The sequence below is a fragment of the Aulonocara stuartgranti genome, assembly GCF_965226115.1.
Source record: "Aulonocara stuartgranti genome assembly, chromosome: 7".
Lineage (NCBI taxonomy): Eukaryota > Metazoa > Chordata > Actinopteri > Cichliformes > Cichlidae > Aulonocara > Aulonocara stuartgranti.
Window position 1 is genome coordinate 3,124,660 of NC_138945.1, and position 23,533 is coordinate 3,148,192.

A 23,533-nucleotide genomic window follows, 5' to 3' on the forward strand; every position below is an offset into this window, starting at 1 on the left:
CAGAAAACCTGGGATGTTTTGAAATAGGAGATTTGCATTATGGGTGTCCAGCTGACAAATCTGCAGCAACTGTGTGATGCTAACATGGCAACATGGACCCAAATCTGTCTTTCCAACACCAGCCCAACGTGTGGCCAGCGTGTATATAAGATGTTTAAAGCAAGAAATGAAAAAACGAATGTACTTTCACTTTAGTAGGATCTGAGTTACAGGGGTTTAGATAAAGAGTAAGATTTGTGGTCTGTAGCTGCAGAAACAGTCAAAAACGATTTTTCATGATGATAAAAAAAAATGCCTGCTTTGCATTTCACAATCAGACTGTTGTGGCTAGATTCCACTTTTATTTTAAAAATGTATGCTAGAATAATATTGTCACTGTACACGTGTACAATGGGATACAGAGCATCTCCTACTCAGTGCAAACATGTGGGAAAAGAATGAGGAGGTGCACAGTTCTGCAGCACTATATCCCACATAGCAGACAGGCCTGGCCCGGATCTGGTGTCAAGCCAGCACTGCTGGCTGACTGGTGGCATGGTAAGTGATATGTCATCCAGATATGGGCCAGGCCTGGTGTAGATGGCACTGTTTATGTGATGGTATGCCACATCTGGCCTGATTGTGGTTTGGTTTATGTAGCCCAGGCTCATAGAAAACAGGTCTGGTTCGGGTCCGGCATCAAGCTGGCACTTCTGACTGACTGGTGTCATGGCAGGGTGTATGTCAACCAGATGTGGGCCAGGTCTGGCAATGCTCCACTATTTATGTTCCTATTTTAGTTAGAAGACCCAAATGCCATGTTGCAATACTATACTGCTGTGGTAGCCAACGTTTCAAATGCAGTTTTGACAGGTTTGTGAGTGTACACTTTATCCAAAACCTAGTGACGGTTTACTCATGTTTACCACTTGGTGGCTGTAGCTCAGGAGGTAGAGCAGGTCACCTACTGATTGGAAGGTTAGTGGTTCGATCCCTGGCTGCTCCAGTCTGCATGCCTGCAAGATACTAACCCCAGTTGCTCTCTGGTGCATCCATTGGAGTGTGAATGGAGTTAGGAAGCACTCAGTTTAGAGAAAGTGACTAGGGCATGTTCTATAGAGTGCTCTGGGAGAGTAGGAAATCACTATATAAGATTCACAGTCTGAGCAGAGTTTTGTCGTGTTACTTTTGCACTATTATATTTCAGCAGTATTATTTGATATATTGATATAATGTTAATTCTGAATTATATAAATCATTCAATTCAAAATAAATTTGCTGCATTACCTTTTGTGATGGACCGAGTTGAAAAACAAAGTTCAGACTCACCATACAAGTGGAAGCATTTTTAATGATTCCACTTGTATGACTAGCCACTCAATGCAGGCAGAAAGCTTATTTAATGTTTAAACTGCAGAGATTAAATAATTTTGCTGCTGTAAAATCAGCATTTTGTCATATTTAAAAAAAAATAAAATAAAAATTATATATATATATATATATATATATATATATATATATATATATATATATATATATATATATATATATATATATATATATATATATATATGACAAAATGCTGATGACAAAACGCCATAACCTGATAATGTGGTTGTATTTTTAGGCAATTTTAAGTGATCTGTGCAGGAGACCTGATTTAAATCAGGGTGTGCACGTTATTTTAGTTCATGCCTCTTTCTCAAGTGTGCCAGACCATTAAAATCACAGCACCATAACCCGTAATAAAGTTCTATCTAATCTAATCTAATGTCAGTATCTTTAAGTAAAGCACATTATGAGAACAATACGTCCTTATATATATGAGGAGGGAGACGAGGAACCATCATGGAAGGACAGGCCCCTGCACGGTATGTACCACCGGCAGATAGAGGAGGTGGCTGATATCCAGAAATCCTACCAGTGGCTGGACAAAGCTGGACTGAAAGACAGCACAGAGGCACTAATCATGGCAGCACAAGAACAAGCTCTGAGCACAAGATCCATAGAGGCTGGGGTCTATCACACCAGGCAAGACCCCAGGTGCAGGCTGTGTAAAGATGCCCCAGAGACAATCCAGCACATAACAGCAGGGTGCAAGATGCTAGCAGGCAGGGCATACATGGAACGCCATAACCAAGTGGCCGGCATAGTGTACAGGAACATCTGTGCCGAGTATAACCTGGAAGTCCCGAGGTCAAAATGGGAGACGCCCCCAAGGGTGGTGGAGAATGACCGAGCTAAGATCCTGTGGGACTTCCAGATACAGACGGACAAAATGGTGGTGGCTAACCAACCGGACATAGTGGTGGTAGACAAACAGAAGAAGACGGCCGTAGTGATCGATGTAGCGGTTCCGAATGACAGCAATATCAGGAAGAAGGAACACGAGAAGCTGGAGAAATACCAAGGGCTCAGAGAAGAGCTCGAGAGGATGTGGAGGGTGAAGGTAACGGTGGTCCCCGTGGTAATCGGAGCACTAGGTGCGGTGACTCCCAAGCTAGGCGAGTGGCTCCAGCAGATCCCGGGAAAAACATCGGAGATCTCTGTCCAGAAGAGCGCAGTCCTGGGAACAGCTAAGATACTGCGCAGGACCCTCAAGCTCCCAGGCCTCTGGTAGAGGACCCGAGCTTGAAGGATAAACCGCCCGCAGGGGCGTGCTGGGTGTTTTATATATATATATATATATAGATATATATATATATCTATATATATATAAAAAATAATCAGTTTCTTAATGTATTTTCTTTAAAACACTCTTTTAAAGAAAAAAAAGAATATGATAATTATAATAATGTGTGTGAATATGCATATTAGATAGTTTTGGTGAAATATAAGCCCTCTACAAAGGAGGGAAAGCCCCGTAACTTCCTTTGAAACTAAATATGTTCCCAATAACAGTAGACAGAGCTACAGAGCCATGGCACCCTTACCCAGTTAGCTACCAGATAATGACCAGCACTACTTGTGCATTAAATAAAAGGACGAGTAATGTTTGCCGCACTGTTGCACACACAGCACGCTCATTTGTTTCAGACAACTTGCCAACGTGTACATAATAGCCTAACACTCCTGTGTTATATAGACTATAGTGTACACCCTGCTTACTGGTTTTTGTTGCATAAGTCTGCGTCTCCCAATTAATTTGTGTGTGCCCAGGCGGCAAAAAATGTGCATGCTCTTTGCAAGCTTGTTCCTGGCTCCAGGTGCCGCACTCTGCCATCAAGGGCGAACATTGGTTAATGGTCCACAGCCTTTTTTCTAAACTGAGCACCTGATGGCTTTGAACTTTTCTTGTCCATCTTCCATTGGTTTTAATTTTGCACTCCAGTATGAACACAGATCCCCCAACCCAAGCATCACCACAACATGATCTAACACACCTACACCTTAGTTCACAGATTCACTTTGCCTAGGGTGCATTTCTGAGATTTCACACAACCCAGGATTCAAATCATGAATACATGATGGGCTTGGATTTACATCATTATGAATGAAATGTGCTCTATTTGGAAGCAGCCGGCCCCCCTCCCCTTTCGACAGGTTGTGTGTGAGACTTTAAATCATCAAACTGTAAATTATGAATTTTAAATTGTTATTGATCCCTTTACCCCGAGTCCTAAAGTGTATATTTATTTTCTTACTCATTTTATATTTATTGTTTGTTTACTTGCACTGCTGTAACTGGAGCCTCGTCATCTCGTCTCTCTATATACTGAACTGTAGCGGAGATGACAATAAAGTTTACTTTGACTTCAGCAGCGAGCAGGCGCACCGAGGGCTCTCGCTCACTTTTTGTGTATAGAGTTTCAAAAAAACATCGGTGCAAATTATAAGTCTGTATCATGATGTCTGGTGTTTTCGTGTTTGTTGGTTTGTTTTTATTTTGTTTTATTTTGCGAGTTGGTTATTAGATGCTGCTCCAGCCGGTCAGAGAATCCCCCGCCGCCCCGCCCTCTCCTCTCTGGAATTAAAGTTCAATCCCCAATAAGTGTATCCAGACAATTGAAATCTGATGCTAATTTTTTAAAACAAAGGCTTGCTAGGTGCCTTCCTGCCGTTACGCCCTGGTAATCCCAGCGCAGTAATTTACTTCCCATTATTATTCCCATAAATCTGTGAATTTTTAAACAGTTTCCACTTTGTTTGTTTTTGTATTTATTCTGATATAATTAATCCCCCCCCCCCCCCCCCCCCGCGCATCCCCCTGTTGTGCCACCCGTTAATAAAAAACCTGGAAACGCCCCTGTTAGTTGACACTCGTAGGTCAAACAGCTGTGTGCGTGTTTACATGAGCGCGTGAGACTGTGAGAAGACTCCAACACACAGAGAAACGTGTTATAAACGACCTTTTACGACTTTTATGTGAAAACACAAGCCTGAGCATCAGAAGCGCTCATCCTGCAGCTCACTGCCCTCTCGTACTTTGCATAGATACCGTCCTTGCTTCCGGACTTTTTTATAACTTGCGGGCTATAATGCAAGTTAACTTTTACTTCCTTGTACACACACGCGGATAGAGGAACTGGCCGTTTTGCGGGTGGCCTTTTTGTCAGCGCTCTACATCCTCTCCTGTTTCACTTCAAAACTCTCAAATCATGATTAGATAGAAAACAAACGAGCGGCGACTTTGGGAGCTGTAAGGAATCGATTTCACTCACAAGGTAAGCCGGACACTTTACTTTTCTTTATTTTTTTTCCTTCTTTTCTGTTTTTGGTGTCAGTTTTCTAGCGACCGCGGTGTGACACAGTTCAGCTGGCTGAGGGGAAATCCGCTTTTTGCTGGCGGCAGCTGCAGCAGTGTGTGCGGGGCTGCAGAGGATGTGTCTGACCAGGCGGCTCAGCGTGGAGGCAACTCCGTGTCAGAGCGGGACCGGTACCTCCGAAAGCCTTCACGCACGGCGCACTTTACATTTCTTCTATGGGGAACTAGTTTTGAGGTGAACCGTTGGGTCCACGTGGAAGAGTTTCACCCATATTTAATTCCAATACTTCAAACTTCACTGTGTTGGTCAGGATAATAGACACGGGGCCCTCTGCGGCTTTAGTGTGGGGCTTTGTGTAGCTGTTGTGCCATTTTATTGTAGTTTTGCGCCACTTTTGTGAGACTTGTTCTATTCCATAAAAGTCGTTTTTGTGTGATATTGCATTTCCTTGTTGTTGCTTCTTCTCCTGCCTTGTTTGGGGTTATTTGTGTGCTTTTTGTCTTTGTTGGTCGTTTTACGTCAGTTTCACTGCTGGAAGGTTAGTTATTGAATATTAAGAGGTCGCAGATTAGTTGCTCTGCTAAAAATGTCTTGCATGAATAACTGTAATGAGATGATCTCATAATGTGGTTGTATTTTTAGGCAATTTTAAGTGATCTGTGCAGAAGACCTGATTTAAATCAGGGTGTGCACGTTATTTTAGTTCATGCCTCTTTCTCAAGTGTGCCAGACCATTAAAATCACAGCACCATAACCCGTAATGTCAGTATCTTTAAGTAAAGCACATTATGAGAACAATACGTCCTTAAAAAACTGTCAAATAACTAAAATATTGTTTTGGTTTTTTTTCCTCCTCAAGTTAGCAATCCATCTTTAAAACAGGAGTAATAGCGTCTATGTTTCCCACATTCAGTGACTCTGCTGTCTTTGGATCTCAGTGGAAAGGCACAAAGCTTTACATCTTCACCATTCAAACAACTAATTCACAATTCAGGTCTTTTCATGCCTGTGTGGCAATACTGGCATCACCACACCAGGAGCAGTGTGCTTTTTCTTTTCTGAAAAGGTCTTTGGCACAGGATTGTGTTTTCTGCATTAGATGTTTCCTCAGCAGCACGTTCACTGCTGCTAAACAAGTTTTATTCTATTTAGGGCCGATTTCTGATTTTAAATGGAAAAAAAAAATGTTGAATTTCCAGCTGTGCAAGGCACTCGTGTCAGACAACATGGCCCCTGCTTGGTGTGGTTGGCTGATCACAGGCATGGGCGACTGAACTTGCTAAGAGCATCACTGAGGCGGTGCAAATTCAAACCAGAGAACTGTTCAGAATCAGTGCTCAGACTTTTACTGGCAAACCTGTGGGGTCTGTAGATGCAGAGGGAGCTCCTTACAAAGACTGTTTTGGAGATCTTTGGCTACGTGGAGTGAAGGATTACAGGAATTCAACCAGCACGCAAGCTGCGGGAAATACTTGCACACACTCTTCCAAAAAGCCAGCGCAGCATTGCCTTCGTTAAACGCTGATTGGCTGTAAAGGTTAAACAGGAAAGGGAACGACCATAGAAGACTTTACCACAATGATAAAAAAGCACAAAAAACAACAAAGATCAAAGAGGCATGGTTAGAAGCAGAGACGGTGGACAGTTTCCACTGTTTTCAGTTTCACAACACCACCAAGGTCTCTGTATGTCGTGACATTTATCTTCTCTGTGGCAGGGATGAAGCTGAAGGACCAACAAGTGCACAGCACGAACACGAGTTTCTCACGTTAGTAGCTGTCCCTCAGATCTGTATCTCTGCCCCTTTGTCCACAGCGACAAGATGTAGACGTATTTCTGTAAATCCCAGTTGTGCTGGGACCATTTTACCCCTGATGGTGTTGCACTCAAATGTCCATCTTGTCCAGAGTTATGTGAATAAAGGCTTTCCTGCATGGGAAAAGATAAAAAACAAACACAATAAACCCCAGAATGTGAGTTCTACTGCACATTTTCAGCTCATCACAGATGCCGTCCACCTGTCCAAAACTCACAAGAATCGTTATTTGTCCTACAATATGGGTCAGAATTGAATCAAGTTTGCATTCAGTGTTCATGTAATGGGTCTAACACGAGGTCACCGGTTTGTCTCTGTCATTCTCTCTCACCAAACCTAAAGAACGCATCACTCTCTGTTTGTGCTTCACACACGGATCGTGAGCCAGATGAGCAGCGACATCTAGATTCCCCTTTATGATCACCAACGTTTGTATGAGGAGTTGTAATTTAAGGATTTTCTGAGCAACTGAAGTTTTCTTCCATTCTGTTGACTGCAGAGGTGAAGTATATCACAGACAAATTTATTCAGGAATCTCTAAACATAATTTTCTCTTCAGTTTGCATCTTGATCATCATCTTGTGTCTCAAATTGTTTCTCAATTTCCTGGTTCCTTTTCTTCCTCTTTGCATTGCTTTTGATCAGTTTGAGTTCACACTGTGTCTGTTTTGTTTTTGGTTGTTGTGTATTGCTTTAATTATTGTGTCCATCTACGGTCATTCTTTGGCTCTTTGAGGGTCATTTTGCATCTGTTTCTTTTTGTGTATCATTTGTCATTTTGTGTCTCTTGCTTTTGTGGTTTGAAGTCCTTTTTGCCACACTGTGTCACCTTTTGCCCTTTTTGTATTTCGTTTGGGTCTTTTTGCCTCCTAATGATTTTGTCTGTCCTGTGTCTCTGCAGTTTTGCTTCTTTTGTCTTTTTTGTCATATTAGTCTATTTTTCCTCATTTCGTGTCTCTCTTTTGGGTCCTTATGTGCAGAGTTGCTATGTATTTTATGCTATTTGTTCATTGTGCATGCGTTGTGGTCATTTTTGAGTCTTTTGTCTTTCATTCTTCTTGCTCATAGCGCGCCTATTTTTGTATAAATATAGTATAAATATCCAGATGGAGACACAAATCATCTTCTATGAGAGGCAAATGACTTCAACAAGACATGAACAAATTCTAAAGAAATTCAAGGACTGAAAATAAGATTTCTGTTTGGGTTGCCATGAGAAACAATGAGACACCAAATTACCAGAAAAAGACTCAAATGGACCATAAATAGCTGCACGTTGCCTTCATTCAGCAGACGTGTGTCCTACAGCTCGTAGTCTCATAACCTTCCTTGTCCTTTTCATTTCACTGAAAAACCAATGCAACGACGTAGCTGTAGCTCTGTGGAGCGCTAACACAGCCGTCTGTGAAAGTAAAGCACCTGCAGAGACGTTAAAACTAAACGACAGACCCCAGAGTCACCGTATCTGTATCGCTGCTTCTTTTAAGGGCAGATATGCGGAGAACATTTTCATGCACGTCCTCTTGATCGTATTGATGGGGCTAACGGGTCTAGCCTGTTCTCTTGTTCCTTTTTTCTCACAGCCTTTGGCCGTAGATGTCTGTTGAAGTTGAATGAATACATTGTTGGCTGGCAGGAGGGAGATGGCGAAATGCAAACAAACACCAACAGTAATGTTCGCGTCCACCTCGTGGATCTAAACTCACTGTTGATGTTCACAGAAACACGCTGCTCCAGCTGCTAATAATCATTTTACTTCACTACGGCAGTGTTTGCTTAAATGGTTAATATTGATCCTTATTATTCACTGACACCGTCCTGTGAACTGTGTGCGTGTAAGTGTGTGCAATCGGTTTGTAAATACTGCAGCAAGTAATTAACTGGAATATTTAGTTTTTTTGATATTCCAAATAATTTCCCAAATATGTGATGAGCAGTAAAACAGCCGCCTTGAGTCAGTACTTACAACATAATGTAAAGTGTTTCATCAGGTTAACTGGAAAGTTTAAGCAGACTGACTAATCTCAGTGTTGTAGCTAAATTTGTCAAAAAGTAAACTTTTTGCTGTTTGAAAAGTTCAAATCTGTGTGGCAGCCGTAGGAAATGGCTCTGCAAAAGATTTCTGCAAGAAAAATAGAATTTTTAACGCTTACCATTTGTTCTCTGCGTGAACAGAGAGGCCAGGCTTCAGTCCCCCGGTCTGCCCCGATTACCCACGCCGACGACGTCCTGTCCTTGAAAGTGTTCGCACGTGTGCGTGCAAGTCCATGAAATGTTTTGAATGACTTCTGATAAAATTTGGCTTCCATCCATGGAGATCTTCACGGCCCGCTCAACGATTTATTGGTGGAAAATTTACAAAAAGCCTTTTAAATTAGAAACTATGATCCTTACAAGATCAAAACTGCGTGGACAGAGCAACATGTAGGAAGCACCATAAAAAGATTTAACATAGCATGTCATATTTGACCTTTGACCTCTTCTTCAAGGTTAAAAGAATGATCTAAAAGTGATAATAATGCTGTTTGGAGCTCTTTAATATGGAGATACGTTTTCAGATCGTGTTAGCATGGGATACTTACTGAGTACAGCTGATTAATTTATTATTGTGACTTTGTTATCCACCTTACAGTAACAGGTTATTACTGTTCAAATATATAACAATTTAAATACATGTGAAATATTACTGAAAAAGTTCCTTTTTTTTAGTTTTAGAAAAGAAAAATACACTTTTTAATTTTTAATATTAAAATGTAATTCAATAAGGTAAATAACTGTTCAAACTGCACTACAAACTCGTTAAGGACGTTAATGTAGAAAAAAGCCCCCAAAATGAACAAACTGTAAATAATTTGTTAAATCTCGTATCAGCTGGTAGCGTGATGTCACATATTTATTATCATTTATGCAGATGTTTGCAAAAAGAAAAGAGCAAAGTAACATTCTGCATATTTGGTGGGTTTTTTTTTTCTTTTCTTTTTTAAATGCATTTTAAAACTGTTTGATCCAAAGTTCATATATGTGTAATTGTTAAAGAAGCAATGAGCTAAAAGAGGCTAAACCACAGGTGTCCAACTCCAGGCCTCGAGGGTTTTAGATGTGTCCTTGATCCATCACAGCTGATTTAAATGGTTAAATTGCCTCCTCAACATGTCCTGAAGTTCTCCAGAAGTCTGCTAATGAACTGATCATTTGATTCAGGTGTGTTGAAACAGGGTGAGATCTAAAGCCTGCAGGACACCGGCCCTCGAGGCCTGGAGTTCGACAGCCCTAAACAATTTAGCAACTGTGTGAGGAGATAAATAATAATAATATCAAATCTCTTTCATGTGTTTATCGTAAAGCTTCAACAGTTAAACTTATTTGAATAAATGAGTCGAAATTAAGTTTTTTTGTTTTTGCCGCTTCAGCTCTTTAAAATCAGGTTTCATATATATTGCTGCAGTGAAGCGAATGCCATTAGATCTGCACTGTTAGTCCTCAGACTAAACAAGCTGAAGATGTCAGTTTGTTCTACTCTTTTCTTAAAAAGATGCGTAGCTAAAGTTGTTTTCATTACTGTTTAAATGGGGTTTTTGTTTCTCTGGTGCTTTTCATTCATATTTGGGTTGCATGTAAACAGACTCATTATTCTAACTTTCTTTTATGGCACAAGTGAGTGGATTAAAGTGAGCCACAGACTCAGTAATGCAGCCAAATTATGAATGCATCACCTCTGCGTAGGCCTGTGGGGTTTTGAGGAAGATGTGAGATAACGTTGTCCTATACTGCAGAAATGATTTGACTTGTGATAAATACCCAAATATTAAGACAATAGCCATACAGTTCATGTTGGGGATAATTCAATCCAGTAAAAACGCCGAGTGTAGAGCTTAGAAAGACCGACGGACACGGACATCTGTCCTCCTTCCTCTGCTGCTGCGGCGCATTCACTGCCTGCAGGTGTTGCTGCTAGAAAGTGAGAGGAGGCATTTCTCAGCCTGCAGCCAAGTTAAAAAAAAACTGCTAGATTTGAGAGTGTGGCACATTAAGCAACCAGCTGTTCTATATACATACATACATACATACGGCTCAGCGTTAGCTCGGTCAGAACAAAACTGCACTCTAACTACGAGCAGAAAAACACCAAATAAGAAAATAGACTGAAGCTTTTTTAGATTCTAAATGACACTTCTGAAGCGAAACGTTGCACAGGCAAAAATGAAACTGTTACAGAGACAACAATCCTTTTGTGGAGTACAAGAAAAAAGCATAAAGGAAGTTTGACGTCTGTATGATTTAAAGAGCTGTAGCGCGTGTTGCACCTCACCCAGCACCTCAGGCTGATGTGTCATCTTCAAGGTGCAAATCTTCATGCTCTTTCTGTAACATGCATCTCTGTATATCTGCTGTTAATCACCCGTAAATGATTCTTTTGTTCCACAGCATCTTAAACAAGTTGCTTTAGACTTTAGCTGGTACCTCACTGCAAATATTGATATTAACCAACACGTCTTTGCTGAGGATGAGCTGGATCCTTCAGCCTCTTCAGTGCACGTGCTGAACTCAGCAACTTGCTGAGTTGCTGAGGCCACAGTGGCCTAGTTTACAGACAACCACAGACTGTATATAAAAGATGGGCACAGCGACACAAAGCCACATATAGGTTTTGGGACATGGCGGTTGCTGTTCTGGCTGCTGCTCTGTTACTTTTTGGAGCCAGAAGCTGCACTCGTAAACTGCGCGAAGGACACATACATGATTTGTTGTTTTTGTAGTTTTGCCTCTTCGCGCCACCGCAGTGGATTTTAAATCAAACAATCGATATGTGATGAAAGTGTAGACGCTCAGCTTTAAGTCTTAAATACAAGGGCTCATTAACTGGCCACTCATTTTCAGAGGCTTAAAAGTAAATTACTAACATCATTTTCAATTTAAAAATGGATGAAAATCATTAGCAGTTCATAACTGAGCCCGTGGACATCCCTACATGCCGTTTCCCCCCCGAGATGCTCTGCCAGGCTTTTGCTGTGGCTGACTTCTCTTGCTTCATCTGTTGCACAGGTTGCTTTCGGCTCATTGTCCATCTGAACTTTGAAGTCTGTCCACACGGTTTTGCAGCATTTGTGTGAATCTGAGCAGAGTGCAGTCCTGTCCACAGTTCATCATGAGCAGTCACATCATCAGTAAACACCAGTAACACGGCCTCCATGACCTGTTCGTTACCTACTTCATACTTTTGTCATGTCGTTATGTCGGTAAAAACAGGTTAACCTCGGTTTAGTTAGTTCAAAGAGGCTTGTTTGGATGTTTAATCTGCTTCTTTTAAAGCCTGGGCATCTCTTGATGACAGCGATACTCCTTCCTCCTCATGAGTGTTCCTGACTTGGTTAGATGTTGTGAAATAGTTTTTCCTTAACCATGGAAATAATCCTGTCATCCACTTTAGTTTAGTCTTTGGTCTTTCAGTCTGTCGGTGCATTCCTTCTGTTTATGAATGAATCCGATTGTTTATATGGTCAGTTTCTGATATCTTTCTAACCGGTTTATTTTTGGTATTTCAGCCTGATGGCCTCCCTCACATGTACTTATATTGTTTTCAGCTCAAAATTACAGTTAAATGCGATAAAGAAGAGAAAGTCTGACTCTATTGTTGCATTATAGCTTTTTTAAATTTAAATCTTTTCTATAGAGATTTCTGAAACAGGTATAAATTCTATAAAAAGGTGGGGACCTTAACCCAGCGGTTCCCAACCCCCAGGCCATGGACCGGTACCGGGCCGCGAGAGTTGAGGCTCGGGTGTGAAATGAATGGTTTTCAGGGTTTTTTTAGCGTTATTTATTCATTTATTTATTCATTTATTTATTCATTTATTTATTCATTTATTTATTCATTTTACCATTTTTATCATTAACCTGGTTTCCCTGAGTCTTTTCCCGTGTGTTATTAATAAATCTTGGTTTTTTTTGGTACCAGTACTGGTTTTATTTCTCTTTGAAAATATTGTCGGACATAAACTGGTCTGTGGCACAAAAAAGGTTGGGGACCGCTGGGTTAACCAATCCCAAACCCCACCCATGACCTGCTGACCCCATTCACAGCAGTACAATGCTTAGCTGCCTACCATCCTCTTTAGCCAATACACTGGCTATGGAAGCATGTCATACAACCCAAATATAAAAACATGCAAAGTATCCCTGTAAATAGCAGCTTTGTGTTTCTATGAATGCATTCCTTTGGCACCAAAGGTGGTTTGGCTGAAAGAAACATCACATCCTCATTTCACATAAACACAAATCTTCCTGAAATGTTTTCCATACAGTCGTGCAGGATGTTCACCTGACTAAGGCCTCAGTTTGTGCTTAATAAGTATGAGGAAATTTGTTAATGTAAATAAGATCCTTAATAGGGACTGTCCCTCACTGGACTTCAGTAGGAAAAGCAGGGGCATAGTGCTGTAATTATGTCAGTTAATTATTCACCTTTCCTCAGAACACTGAAGAATGCTCAGTGTTTAATGTTTCAGCCGTATTCACAGGAAAGCACATCCTGGATTTTTACACATACAGACGTACTTTTAATCATATGTAAAGATAAAAATGGCATTTCTTCTTAATCTATGCTCTGTTTTGACTGTAACTCTTCACTAACATTTCTTAATGTACTGTATTCAGTGTTGTGACACACTTCACAAGAGGTAACTCAAAGTTTACGCAGCTCAAAGTGAAATCTTTCATGTTGGAGGCATGTTCAGTCTCCAAGCGGTTTATTTGTTCTGTTTTTTTTCTCCTTCTCTTCACCCAACCCCTGACAAACAATTGTTACAACTACTTCTACTCAAAGAGCTCAAAAATATTAGACACATTAACAATGTTATGCTGAAGTGCATGATAGTCAAACTAGAACTTTCAAAGTGTTACGTTTTTGTGGAAAGGTTTTCACAGTCTCTGTGCACTGCTGTGAAAAACTGAATCATCTGAGACTCTACAGGCCTCAGCTGGCAGGCTAAGTGTTAAAGTTCATGAAAGGACCATTAGAAAAGGACTGAAGTACGGCTTTCTCAGAAGGGTTGCCAGGAGGAGGAAGCCTCTACACTCTAAAGAAAAAACGACAGTCAGGTTTGCAAAGCTGCATCTGAACAAACCAGAAGACTTCTGGAAATATGTCCTTTGGACAAATAAAGCAGGATGCAGCAATGCTGCAGTGGTGGAGTCCTGACCTCAGCCTGACTGAAAGCTTCAGAGAGCTGTGAGACTGATGAAGTCATACAGAAAACAATTACTTCTTGCTGAATCATGAGGTGTAATTAGTTTTTCACAGGGCTGCATATTACAAGGTTGCTGCCTTAAAAACCTTTCTTTTACGGTGCAGTTTTAGCTCCCGAGAGAAACTTGTTAGAGCACTGTTGCATCACCTTCATTTGGGTACTTGGTCCTAGTGCACATTTACCTCACAGTGTACTGACTTCACCTCATTGCATAGTGAGTTGATAGCTTCTCCGCTACATAATAACAAGCTTGTTACGTTCCCTCAGAGTGACTTCTTTAGCTCAGAGTTAGCTGTTGCAACTTTGAGTTTTGTTACACCAGCAACAATATCCTCGAAAGGCCTCACCACCATAACTGTCTCCACCTGTGTGTCTCCAACCGTTTCAGTAGCGTACAGCTGCATGTCCCATCCTCTGCAGTGAGAGTAAGACAGAAAATCCCCCCGTGTCATAAATTTGCTTTATTTCCTTCGTGAAAACAAAAATAAGAGAAAAACTTTGTGATATTTTTAGAGGAATTATTTCTTTTAGGTGATTAACATCATTAACTAACATCATTCACTTGGCATTTGTCAGCATCATCAGTGAAAGTTGTGGCAACAGTGGAGATGTTACTGCACCATCCTGGTAGGTGTTTGCTGGATCTTTGTAACATCTGTGTAACAGCCAGTGTTACCTATAGGTTGCAGTTAGCTGCAGTACCAGCAGAGGGAGATATTTTATTTTAAGCCGATATGAAAATAATGAGTTTAAACAGACTTTACTAACACATGTAAATGCATATTAGCCACCTAGCTTAATCGTTCCTGGCATGTATTTCATACCTTCCTTGTTCACTAGCGATTTCTTGGCTTTAAATGTATCATCTCCCCCTGCAGGTGGGCTGCTTGGACCGGCGTGTCTGTTACGTGCTTTCCCGTGAAATTAGGTTGCTTGGAGACATTGTTTGGCCTGACAATAACAACAACAAAAAAGAATAACAAACAAAAGCTTTCAAGCTTGTCTAAGTTTGCACTGTGTCATGCACACCAACAAACCTCATGCTTCTCATACTGACCACACCCTCCCAGTTTGGTGATTTCTCTGATGTGTCAGTGATGCTGCCTGCAGCCCAGGCATGCAAACTCTAATTGTAGTTTGCTTCTTAAATGGAAATGTCATTTTAAAGCTTTTGAGGGTAATGGTACGTAGATGTTGTCTGTCCGTCTGCAGGCGTCTTGAGTTAAAACTGAAAGACGTAACCTTGGTATGCAGGACTGAGATAATTGTGATTAAAAATCGAATCAAATTGAAAGCGAACAGATTTTGGACAGTTTATAGACTGTATTTTTAAGATGGCACAGCATCTTCACACAGTGATTTCTGGAGGCTTGGGGTTTACACTTTGACCTTCTTTTTTTTGAGTTAGAAGTAGACACTAGATGAGTGTAATGGCGTACAGGTGCAACACACAGGTACACATATGCCTGCTAGTCGAGTTTCAGGAGTGGAATTAGCGGCGCGCTAGCTGCTACAGCTGCCTGGACCAGCACACATGCCACTCAAAGCAGCTTCTCCCTAACTTAACACAGTTGTTAGGAAGGGGGAAATGTTCGGCAGAGGTCAGTTTTTTATACTAGTCTGCAAACATGCATATTTGTGCTGCAAGTCCAAGCATTTAACTGTGGGGATCTGTGGCCGACTCACTTTGGAGTCAGCCTCAAGAGGCAGCTAGAGAAACTGCAGCTTTTTGCACTTTGCGACATGAGTGCTTATGTAATAATGTACATGGGTTGAAATGTCAACACACTGACCGGAGTTGCAGCATGTGTGATCTCAACTTCCACTTCCTTTTGTATTCTGCTGCCTTTCTGTTAGCACACCCCGCAAATGAGATGAAGATATGAAAAAGCAAAAATAGAAATGGTGCCAGATGTGGAGTTTGGACGTGGACCCACTCGTCAGAAAAGACGTGGGTGAGGTCAGCTTCCCATTTCAGGCTAAAGTAGAATCCAGATATAGTGAAAGAATTAACGTGTCGTCACACGGCTCAGAACATGGACATTCCTGTGCAGTGACCTGGATTCAAGTGAAACCATAAAGTCTGAAAACTGGGATGAGATGTAAATGAGTGATTTCTGTTGTTTGTCGTCAGCACCGTGTCAGCCAGAAGGGTCTGAAGCGACATGTGGCTATCGCAAGTCTCCCAAAGCAGCCAGATGACTGTAAGACACGCAGAACTACCACAAACCACACGGTCATGTTGCTATAGTCGTTTTGCTTCACCGGCTATGTATCATGCAGATATTTTGCATCTCCTAGTAGTTGTTTTGTGACTCTCACTGGTTGTGTTATATCTGTTTATGGCCAATTTGCATCTCTTCCTATCTTTGTGGTCATTTTGCATCTCCCAACCTGAATAAGAAGTAAAAGTTCACACTATATGGCTCGTTGTCCTGGGCAGTAATCCACACGTGCATTTATTCACTGTTTTCAGATCAAGTATGTGCATTTATTATTTTTTCTTAATCGTATGTGTTAGTAAAAAGCATCATACATTTCTTGTCTGAAGAAGGGACACATCAGTAGGGATTCTGAATAGACTCTAAATATCTGTTTCGCCTCCTTGTGAAACCGTTGTGTAGTTCAAAACTATTTTTAGGCTCTTGTGTTGTGTCATTGAGGGTCTTTATTTCCTATCAAGTATTCTCATTACCTGCAGATCTGCTGTGTTTTCCTTGCACCCCCTTCATGCCACTCCTAAACCGAGGGGTTCCACAGAGTTCAATCCTGGGTCCATTATTATTGTCTTTACATTAAATGATACCTGCTAAAGACTAATCTTTTAATTGCATTTATTATCACTTTGAAAAACACTTACTTACAATAAGTTCATTTACAGAAATGGCTCACAGAAAATTGTACTGTATGAACCTGTTAAAGGAATACAGAAGAGTAAAAACAAAGGAAACAATAAATGTCTTTAAAAACGATTTAATGAAACAGAACTGGGATGAAGTGTTCAGAAACAGGATGCGAATGGTGCTTATGATGAATTGCTTAGAATATTTACATTATTGTATAATACAAACTGTCCAATAAAGCAATATAGTAGAAAACATGAATATACGGACTGTCCACGGATAACAAAAGGTCTGCAAAAGAAGGAAAAATGCACTATACAGAGATTTCTTAAGAAAGAGAACCAAAGATACTGAAATTAGATATGAAAGATATAAAAATAAGTTAATGAATATACTTAAATATAGTAAGAAGGAATTGGGTAATAATAGAAATAATATTAAAAGATCATGGGAAATACTGAACAGTGTTATAAAACATGGGGCTGGACTAAACAACCATCCCACGTATTTCAGTGTTTCAATGAATATGAAGAATATAATATGGATGTTGTAGCAAACAGCTTTAATCATTTCTTTGTAACTGCTGAAGCAAATTTAGCAAGAACGATCACTGATCCTGGGACAGCAGAGGATAGACAGAAATCCTTATTCAATATTTCTCACAGCTGCCGATAAAAATAAAGTTTTTTAAATTGTCAAAAAATGTGAAAATCAGAAATCCTTGGATTGTAATGATACTGATATTCTTTGAGGGTATTTTAAAACCATTTACTTACATTTCAAACTAGTCGATTTTCAGAACGAATGAAAATAAAAAGTTATAGCTCGGGCAACAAACACCGATTCACAAACTACAGGCCTGCCTCTTTACCTCAGTTCTCAAAAATACTTGAAAAACTGTTTAACAACCGACTGGAAAATGTATAGATAAACTACTCACCGAGAGTGGGTACGGCTTCAGATGAAGAAGATCAACATCATCGGCACTATTAGATCCAACAGAATACATCACAAATTCCACAGACAAAAATCAATATGTGGCCGGGTTGTTCATAATCTTGAGAAAAACATTTGACCCTATAGATTAGGATATATTAATAAGAAAACTGGAACTTTATGGTGCCAGAGGCGTCGTTTTAAACTGTGTTCTGAATTATATAAGAGACAGGAAGCAGTTTGTGAAATGAAAGGGTTATTGCTCTTTATGTATGGGCATTGCTTGTGGTGTACCCCAGGGCTCAGTTTTGGGCCCATAATTCTTTAACTTATACATCAATGACACCTTTAAAGTGTTCAAAGTATTACAAATGTCACTCTTTGCTGATGATACAAACATTTCCTGCTCTGGTGATGATCTGGGACAACTAACCAAATAAATGAAGTTCTTTACAAAAACACATTGTCATTAAATTTGAATAAAACTAAACTGTGTTATTTGGTAATAGCAGTTTAAGTACAAATGTTAACATTCAAATGAATGAAGTTGATACTGAGTGAAAATACATTTCTTGAGGTAATAATAGATGAAAAACTTAACTGGAGAGAATAAGATATGATATATAACATATAATCATTCCAAAGTATCAAGAAGCATTGCAGTACTAGTAATACTATTGCAATGCTAGTTGCATTACTAGCATTGCAATACTAATCCAGTCCAATGCTGCTAGTATTAGACTGGACTTCATATTTTCCACTGTTCACTGGTTTCACCTTACGTAAGCTATTGTGCAGAGGTCTGGGGCAATAACTAAAAAACAACATTGCATTCACTGTTTACTCTTTTTACAGTTCAAATCATCCACACTGCAGGTTACAGGTTATATACACACTCACTACTTTCTCACTGTTCTTTTTGAGAGAAGGAAGTTATAACTTAAGGTGTTTTTGTAACTTCAAGCTGTGACTGTGTGATACCGGGAACAGTCTTTGTGTTTCTGTGCGTGCAGTGAAGCTGTGGACCAGTCCGAGTGTGGAGTTGAGGCAACGTCCAAACATAAAGCAGTTTAAAAAGAGTTATAAAGAAAGAAAAATGCTGAAATTCAGTGAATATCTCTGTTTAGCTTATGCTTACTGTATTATGCAATTAACTTTAAAAAGTGGAGGTATTGGACGGTGGGAGGAAGCCGGAGTACCCGGGGGGAACCCACTCATCATCGTATTTCGTAACTTAAATAAAGGCAGGATTGACTGAGTGATGCCTTCTGGAGTAAAGGATGATTTATGGAGCAGGAGGAGAGGTTTGTTTCTCGGTGAGTTTGTGGGAAAAACATACGCTCTGCTTTAAAGGCTATTGCAGGATTCATAAATGTGTCACAACAGGGAGGATTTTACTCTAGTATGCACCAGCTGCAAGGTGCCTGTGATGACTGATGGGTTAGTTGTTGTTTAAAATAGTCTCAGCCAGCAAAAACTCATGTTTCCACGTTTTCCTAATTATTCAAACGTCACGCTTCGGCTTTCTCCCAGCCTGTGTCAGCTGCAGAGATGGCTCGTTTGGGGCAGCAGGGCGAGATGACTGAGTACAGGAAGATCGTGATCAAGCGGGACCTGGAGATGGGCGTGGTCATGACGGTGTTTCGGCAGAAGGCAGAGCGCCTCACTGTGCAGGTCATCATGGAGACCCGTCAGGTGGCGTGGACACGTACCGCGGACAAGACCGATGGCGTCTGTAAGTATTTGAGTCTCAGTTGTACGACCTGAGGGTCCCACTGTTGTTTCCTCTGTAAGGCTTGTTGTCATACACCGTGATGCTCCAGCTCAGAATCTGTCAGGTTTGGTTCACAACTTTCAAAAATGGGTTCATCTGAAGCAGGATGTGACATGTTTTAAACCACACCATCCACACTCCTTTCTCTGTGACCTTATTTACCGTTTCCTAGTATCTATATAGCGGATGTATGTAACCACGGTAACGTCCGCCAGTGTTTTGGGCATTTTAAAGCCACAGTGTTACCATTTTGGTCACTGCCTCATTTCTGTTTCTTTTCTGTGACCCTATGACTAATCACAACATCCCGATAAAAACAAATATCAAACCACACCTCAAAAAGCCAGGAGGCACATTAGTGTATAAGAGGTACCACAGCACATAGAACAGTACCTGTTATCTCCTGCACTTCACTGCTCATTGTGTAGTTTTGAATATCAGCTTCATGAAGCTTCAGAGATGACTGTAGCTAAAAAAGGAAGTTAACCATACATCATATACTCCAGTTTATAAAACAATGTGCATGTTTTGTCTAAATTTCTCCTTGATTGTGTGATTTCACTTTATTCTTGTATATGCATTTGGGGTATTTTAACCTTTATTTGATGGGACAGTGGAGAAAGACACAGAACATAGCCTCGAATCCTTATGGCATATGGGTCACCTGCTGAACACAGGGTGACTCCACTTTAAAAAGGAAATAAAAAACGAGTTTATCATATCTGTGCACAGAGGCCTGATATCTCATCACATGGCTCTGGGGAAAAGATGAGTTAATTATCCTGTTTGTGCGATATAATTGGTAAATGGGGTGGCTGTAACTGAGGTGGTCAGCTACTAAGTGCAAAGTTAGTGGTTCGAACCCAGTCTGCATGCCAAATATCCTTGAGCAAGATACTATGTGCACATAAGCTCCACCCCCTGTTTGTAGTAGGTTTGATAAAGGGGAGGATGAACTGAGGGGCCCAGTGTTAGTCCAAATCAAACATTTCTACTTTAGTAAAGTCTATGAATAAAGTCTAAGTTTGGAAATATGCATTAAAGGTCTCCTTCGGGAATGATGATGGTTGTATAGTTAAATCACATCCTTTAAAAACTGTAGCTGCTTTAAAGAAACACGTGTGCTGCGTTTCAGTGGACCTGTCTGAGATCCGGGAGATCCGTCCGGGAAGGAACTCCAAGGACTTTGAACGCTTCAAAGATGGGAAGGACAAGCGCGATGAGAGCACCTGCTTCACCATCTTTTACGGCTCCCAGTTTGTTCTCAGCACCCTCAGTCTGGGAGGTGAAGCTTTATGGATGTTCCATGCAGTGTTTATAACAGAATTTAGTAGCATCAGAAATATGTATCTGCTGCACAACAAACTCGTAGTTGCCAAGTGGATTTGCGTGATGTATTTGCATCTTCTTTTCATTTCCCACGCTTGCTGTTAAGTTCTTTTGAAGCTTTTCAGTGCATAAGTGCACCTGTTGCTCCAGGAAGTGCCCAGTGCAGGCTAATTTGTTTTAGGGGTAAACGGTAGTTTTGGTGTTACCTATGTAATATAACCAAATCCACTGGTGTTTTCACCAACACATCTTTGAGTAATGAGTCTTTTTTTCTCACTGTGCAGCTGATTCTGTGGATGAGGCGCAGAAATGGCTGGTGGGACTTGAAATGCTGAGGGAGGAGACTCGGGCATCACCAACCCCGGTGCTCATAGAGAGGTAGCCGTGCACGCTGCAGTGTTTACATCACCTCAGACACTGACATTTATTCATTCTGTGAAGATGTCCTCCAACCATAGCTGCCTCGAATTTAAAGCAAAACATTACCCTAAGGTAGCGGTGTCAAACATGTGGCCTGGGGGCCAGAACTGGCCTGGAAAAGACCAGCCTGCCAGACAGCTTTGGAAAATGTAAAAGATGGCAGAAAGTTTTGGACTTTTAACTGTATTTTTATATGTTTTGCAGCTTTTCCTGCTGATAAACACCTCCCCCGAGCCATTTCATCTGACACCGAAGTATTTAAGTGACAGATAAACATTTAAATGACAGGAAAGTTCCTGTTTTTCACTGTCTACTATATAAATTGTGGTTTTAAAAAAAAAAAAGAAAATAATTTTTGCAAATACAGCACATTGTGGCAGTGAGCTACCAGAAACCTTATCACGTAGAAAAACTGAGAGGTGCTCCACTTCTTTATCTTATATTAAGATATTTCAGGGTTTAAATGTGCAGTCAAGCATCTTTAGAGCGACAGAATGTGAAGTTTCACATGTTCGGCCCACTTAACTTAACAAAGCGGGCTTTAAAAGTAAAAATGTGAACTGTTTGAGGTCTTTGTTTTTCCATGATCTAAACATAAACTACACTTTTATCAAGTCTTTGCTTTCAAATGTTACATTATACATACTGTTAGGATGCACCTAACAATATGAGTCATGCAAACACCTACAGACACACACAGACACCCAGCTGTGTTTCCATGACTTAACAGGACACATACACACACACACACACACACACACACACACACACTTCCATAGTTATTTGTGGCTGTGCTGCTCTGATCATTGCTCTCTCTGTGTTATTGCCCCTCCAGCTGGCTGAGGAAGCAGATGTATTCTGTTAATCAGACCAAGACAAACAGGTATGCTGAATATAAAGATTACCTACTAACTGTTTAGTTTATGATACTTACTAATATTTCTTTTTTTTTTACAAAATAAATCCAGTGGTTTTACCAGTGTGCTGCAGCCCCGATCTCTGGTCCCACCAGCACTAGCGCCTGTTTGCCTTCAGCCACCTGCTGTGTTTAATATGGATTCTTTAAAAATGAACAGAAGCTAAATATTCCAGCTGGCTATATTTAACATGTAGCTAGATGTCTCGAGCTGAAGAGTTAGTGAAGCAACAAACTGTGGAGAGAGCATGCTCAGTTGCTGCGACTCTGTGGTCCACGCCCTCCTGCATGCTCAGAGCGTGAAATGACTGAATGTCCAAACTGTTGTATGGAACACATAAACAGCACTTGACTGTGTTCATCATGTAACAGGATGAGAAATTAATTGGAACAAAGTTGAAATCACGGCAGGACATAAGTCTGGTAAACCTGTTCATGCTGATCCGACCCTTTAAAGTTTACCCATAATGCACTTAGCGATGCAAGCTTCTGTTACTCTGCAATGCGTCACAGATAGTACTACCCTGTGTTACTGATGCTGCGCCTTTCAACCCTGGAAACTTTAAAATTTCTTGTGGATGTAATCTGGATCTCAGAATAATTTCACATTGCGTACACTTGTAAAAAAATCTGTTCTATACCTGATGTTAAGTGGGCTTTTTTCTGCACACAGGACAGTGTCTGAACATGCTATAACCAGTAATAATAAATGGTTTCCAGTCTGATCACACTGGGTTTTTTGTCTCATATCCAGCATCTCCTTGAAGGAACTGAAGGCACTGCTTCCTTTGATGAACTACAAGGCGCCGAGCTCTCGCACTTTGAAAGAAAAGTTCCAGGTATTTCCACTATGCGGATGCATTTTTAAAAACATAGTTAAACCCCCTCAGAACACAAAACAGTCGTCTGCAGCTGCTCCCGTCAGCTTGATCACAGTTTTCATGCTCTGCTTTCGCAGGAAGTGGGCTCGAAGAAGGATCGCCTGGACTTTGAGCAGTTTCATAAATTTTACAACCTTCTCATGTTTGAGCAGAATGAGGTTTGTATGAATGAATGACATCACATAATATCACCAGACACAGGTTCTTGTTTTTGTAGCCCTTTCATTCATGCTGGGTTTGTTTTTTCTCAGATTCTTGACGAGTTCAAGAAAGAATCCTGCGCCTTCATTCTGGGGTGAGATCCCGTTTCCTCTCGTGTAAATAATAGCGATCTGATGAAGGATGCTCTGACGGCATCGTGTGAATGTGTGTTCCCTCTCTCCTCCGTCCTGCAGTAACACAGACAAACCGGATGCTTCGGCCGTTCTCCTGCACGATTTCCAACGATTTCTCATCTATCAGCAACAGGTAAACAAGCTACAAGGAATAACGAGCATGTCGGACAAGCCGTGACTATATTTAGGGTGAGGATTATGCAGGAAGCAGACACGGAGCAAACCTGGCACTCGAGGAATCCTGAGTAGAATTTGGAAACTTTGAAGGTGGAAAAGAGCCAAACAGATTAAATATAACCAATCATCAGTGTTGGGTAAGTTACTTTAAAATAGTAACTTAGTTACATTACT

The 23,533-nt window shown here is 40.7% G+C and overlaps 1 protein-coding gene across 1 annotated transcript in view; it reads left to right on the forward strand.

The window, feature by feature from the left end:
- The first annotated feature begins 4,251 nt into the window (after window positions 1-4,251).
- Window positions 4,252-23,533, forward strand: part of plcg2 (phospholipase C, gamma 2) — a 49,055-nt gene continuing 29,773 nt past the window's right edge. The window contains exons 1-9 of the mRNA XM_082540903.1: window positions 4,252-4,643; window positions 19,071-19,262; window positions 20,437-20,586; window positions 20,915-21,008; window positions 21,886-21,933; window positions 22,721-22,805; window positions 22,925-23,005; window positions 23,099-23,142; window positions 23,243-23,315. Of these exons, the coding sequence (XP_082397029.1) occupies window positions 19,079-19,262; window positions 20,437-20,586; window positions 20,915-21,008; window positions 21,886-21,933; window positions 22,721-22,805; window positions 22,925-23,005; window positions 23,099-23,142; window positions 23,243-23,315 (759 nt within the window). The 5' untranslated portion in view covers window positions 4,252-4,643; window positions 19,071-19,078. The remainder of the gene's footprint in view (window positions 4,644-19,070; window positions 19,263-20,436; window positions 20,587-20,914; window positions 21,009-21,885; window positions 21,934-22,720; window positions 22,806-22,924; window positions 23,006-23,098; window positions 23,143-23,242; window positions 23,316-23,533) is intronic.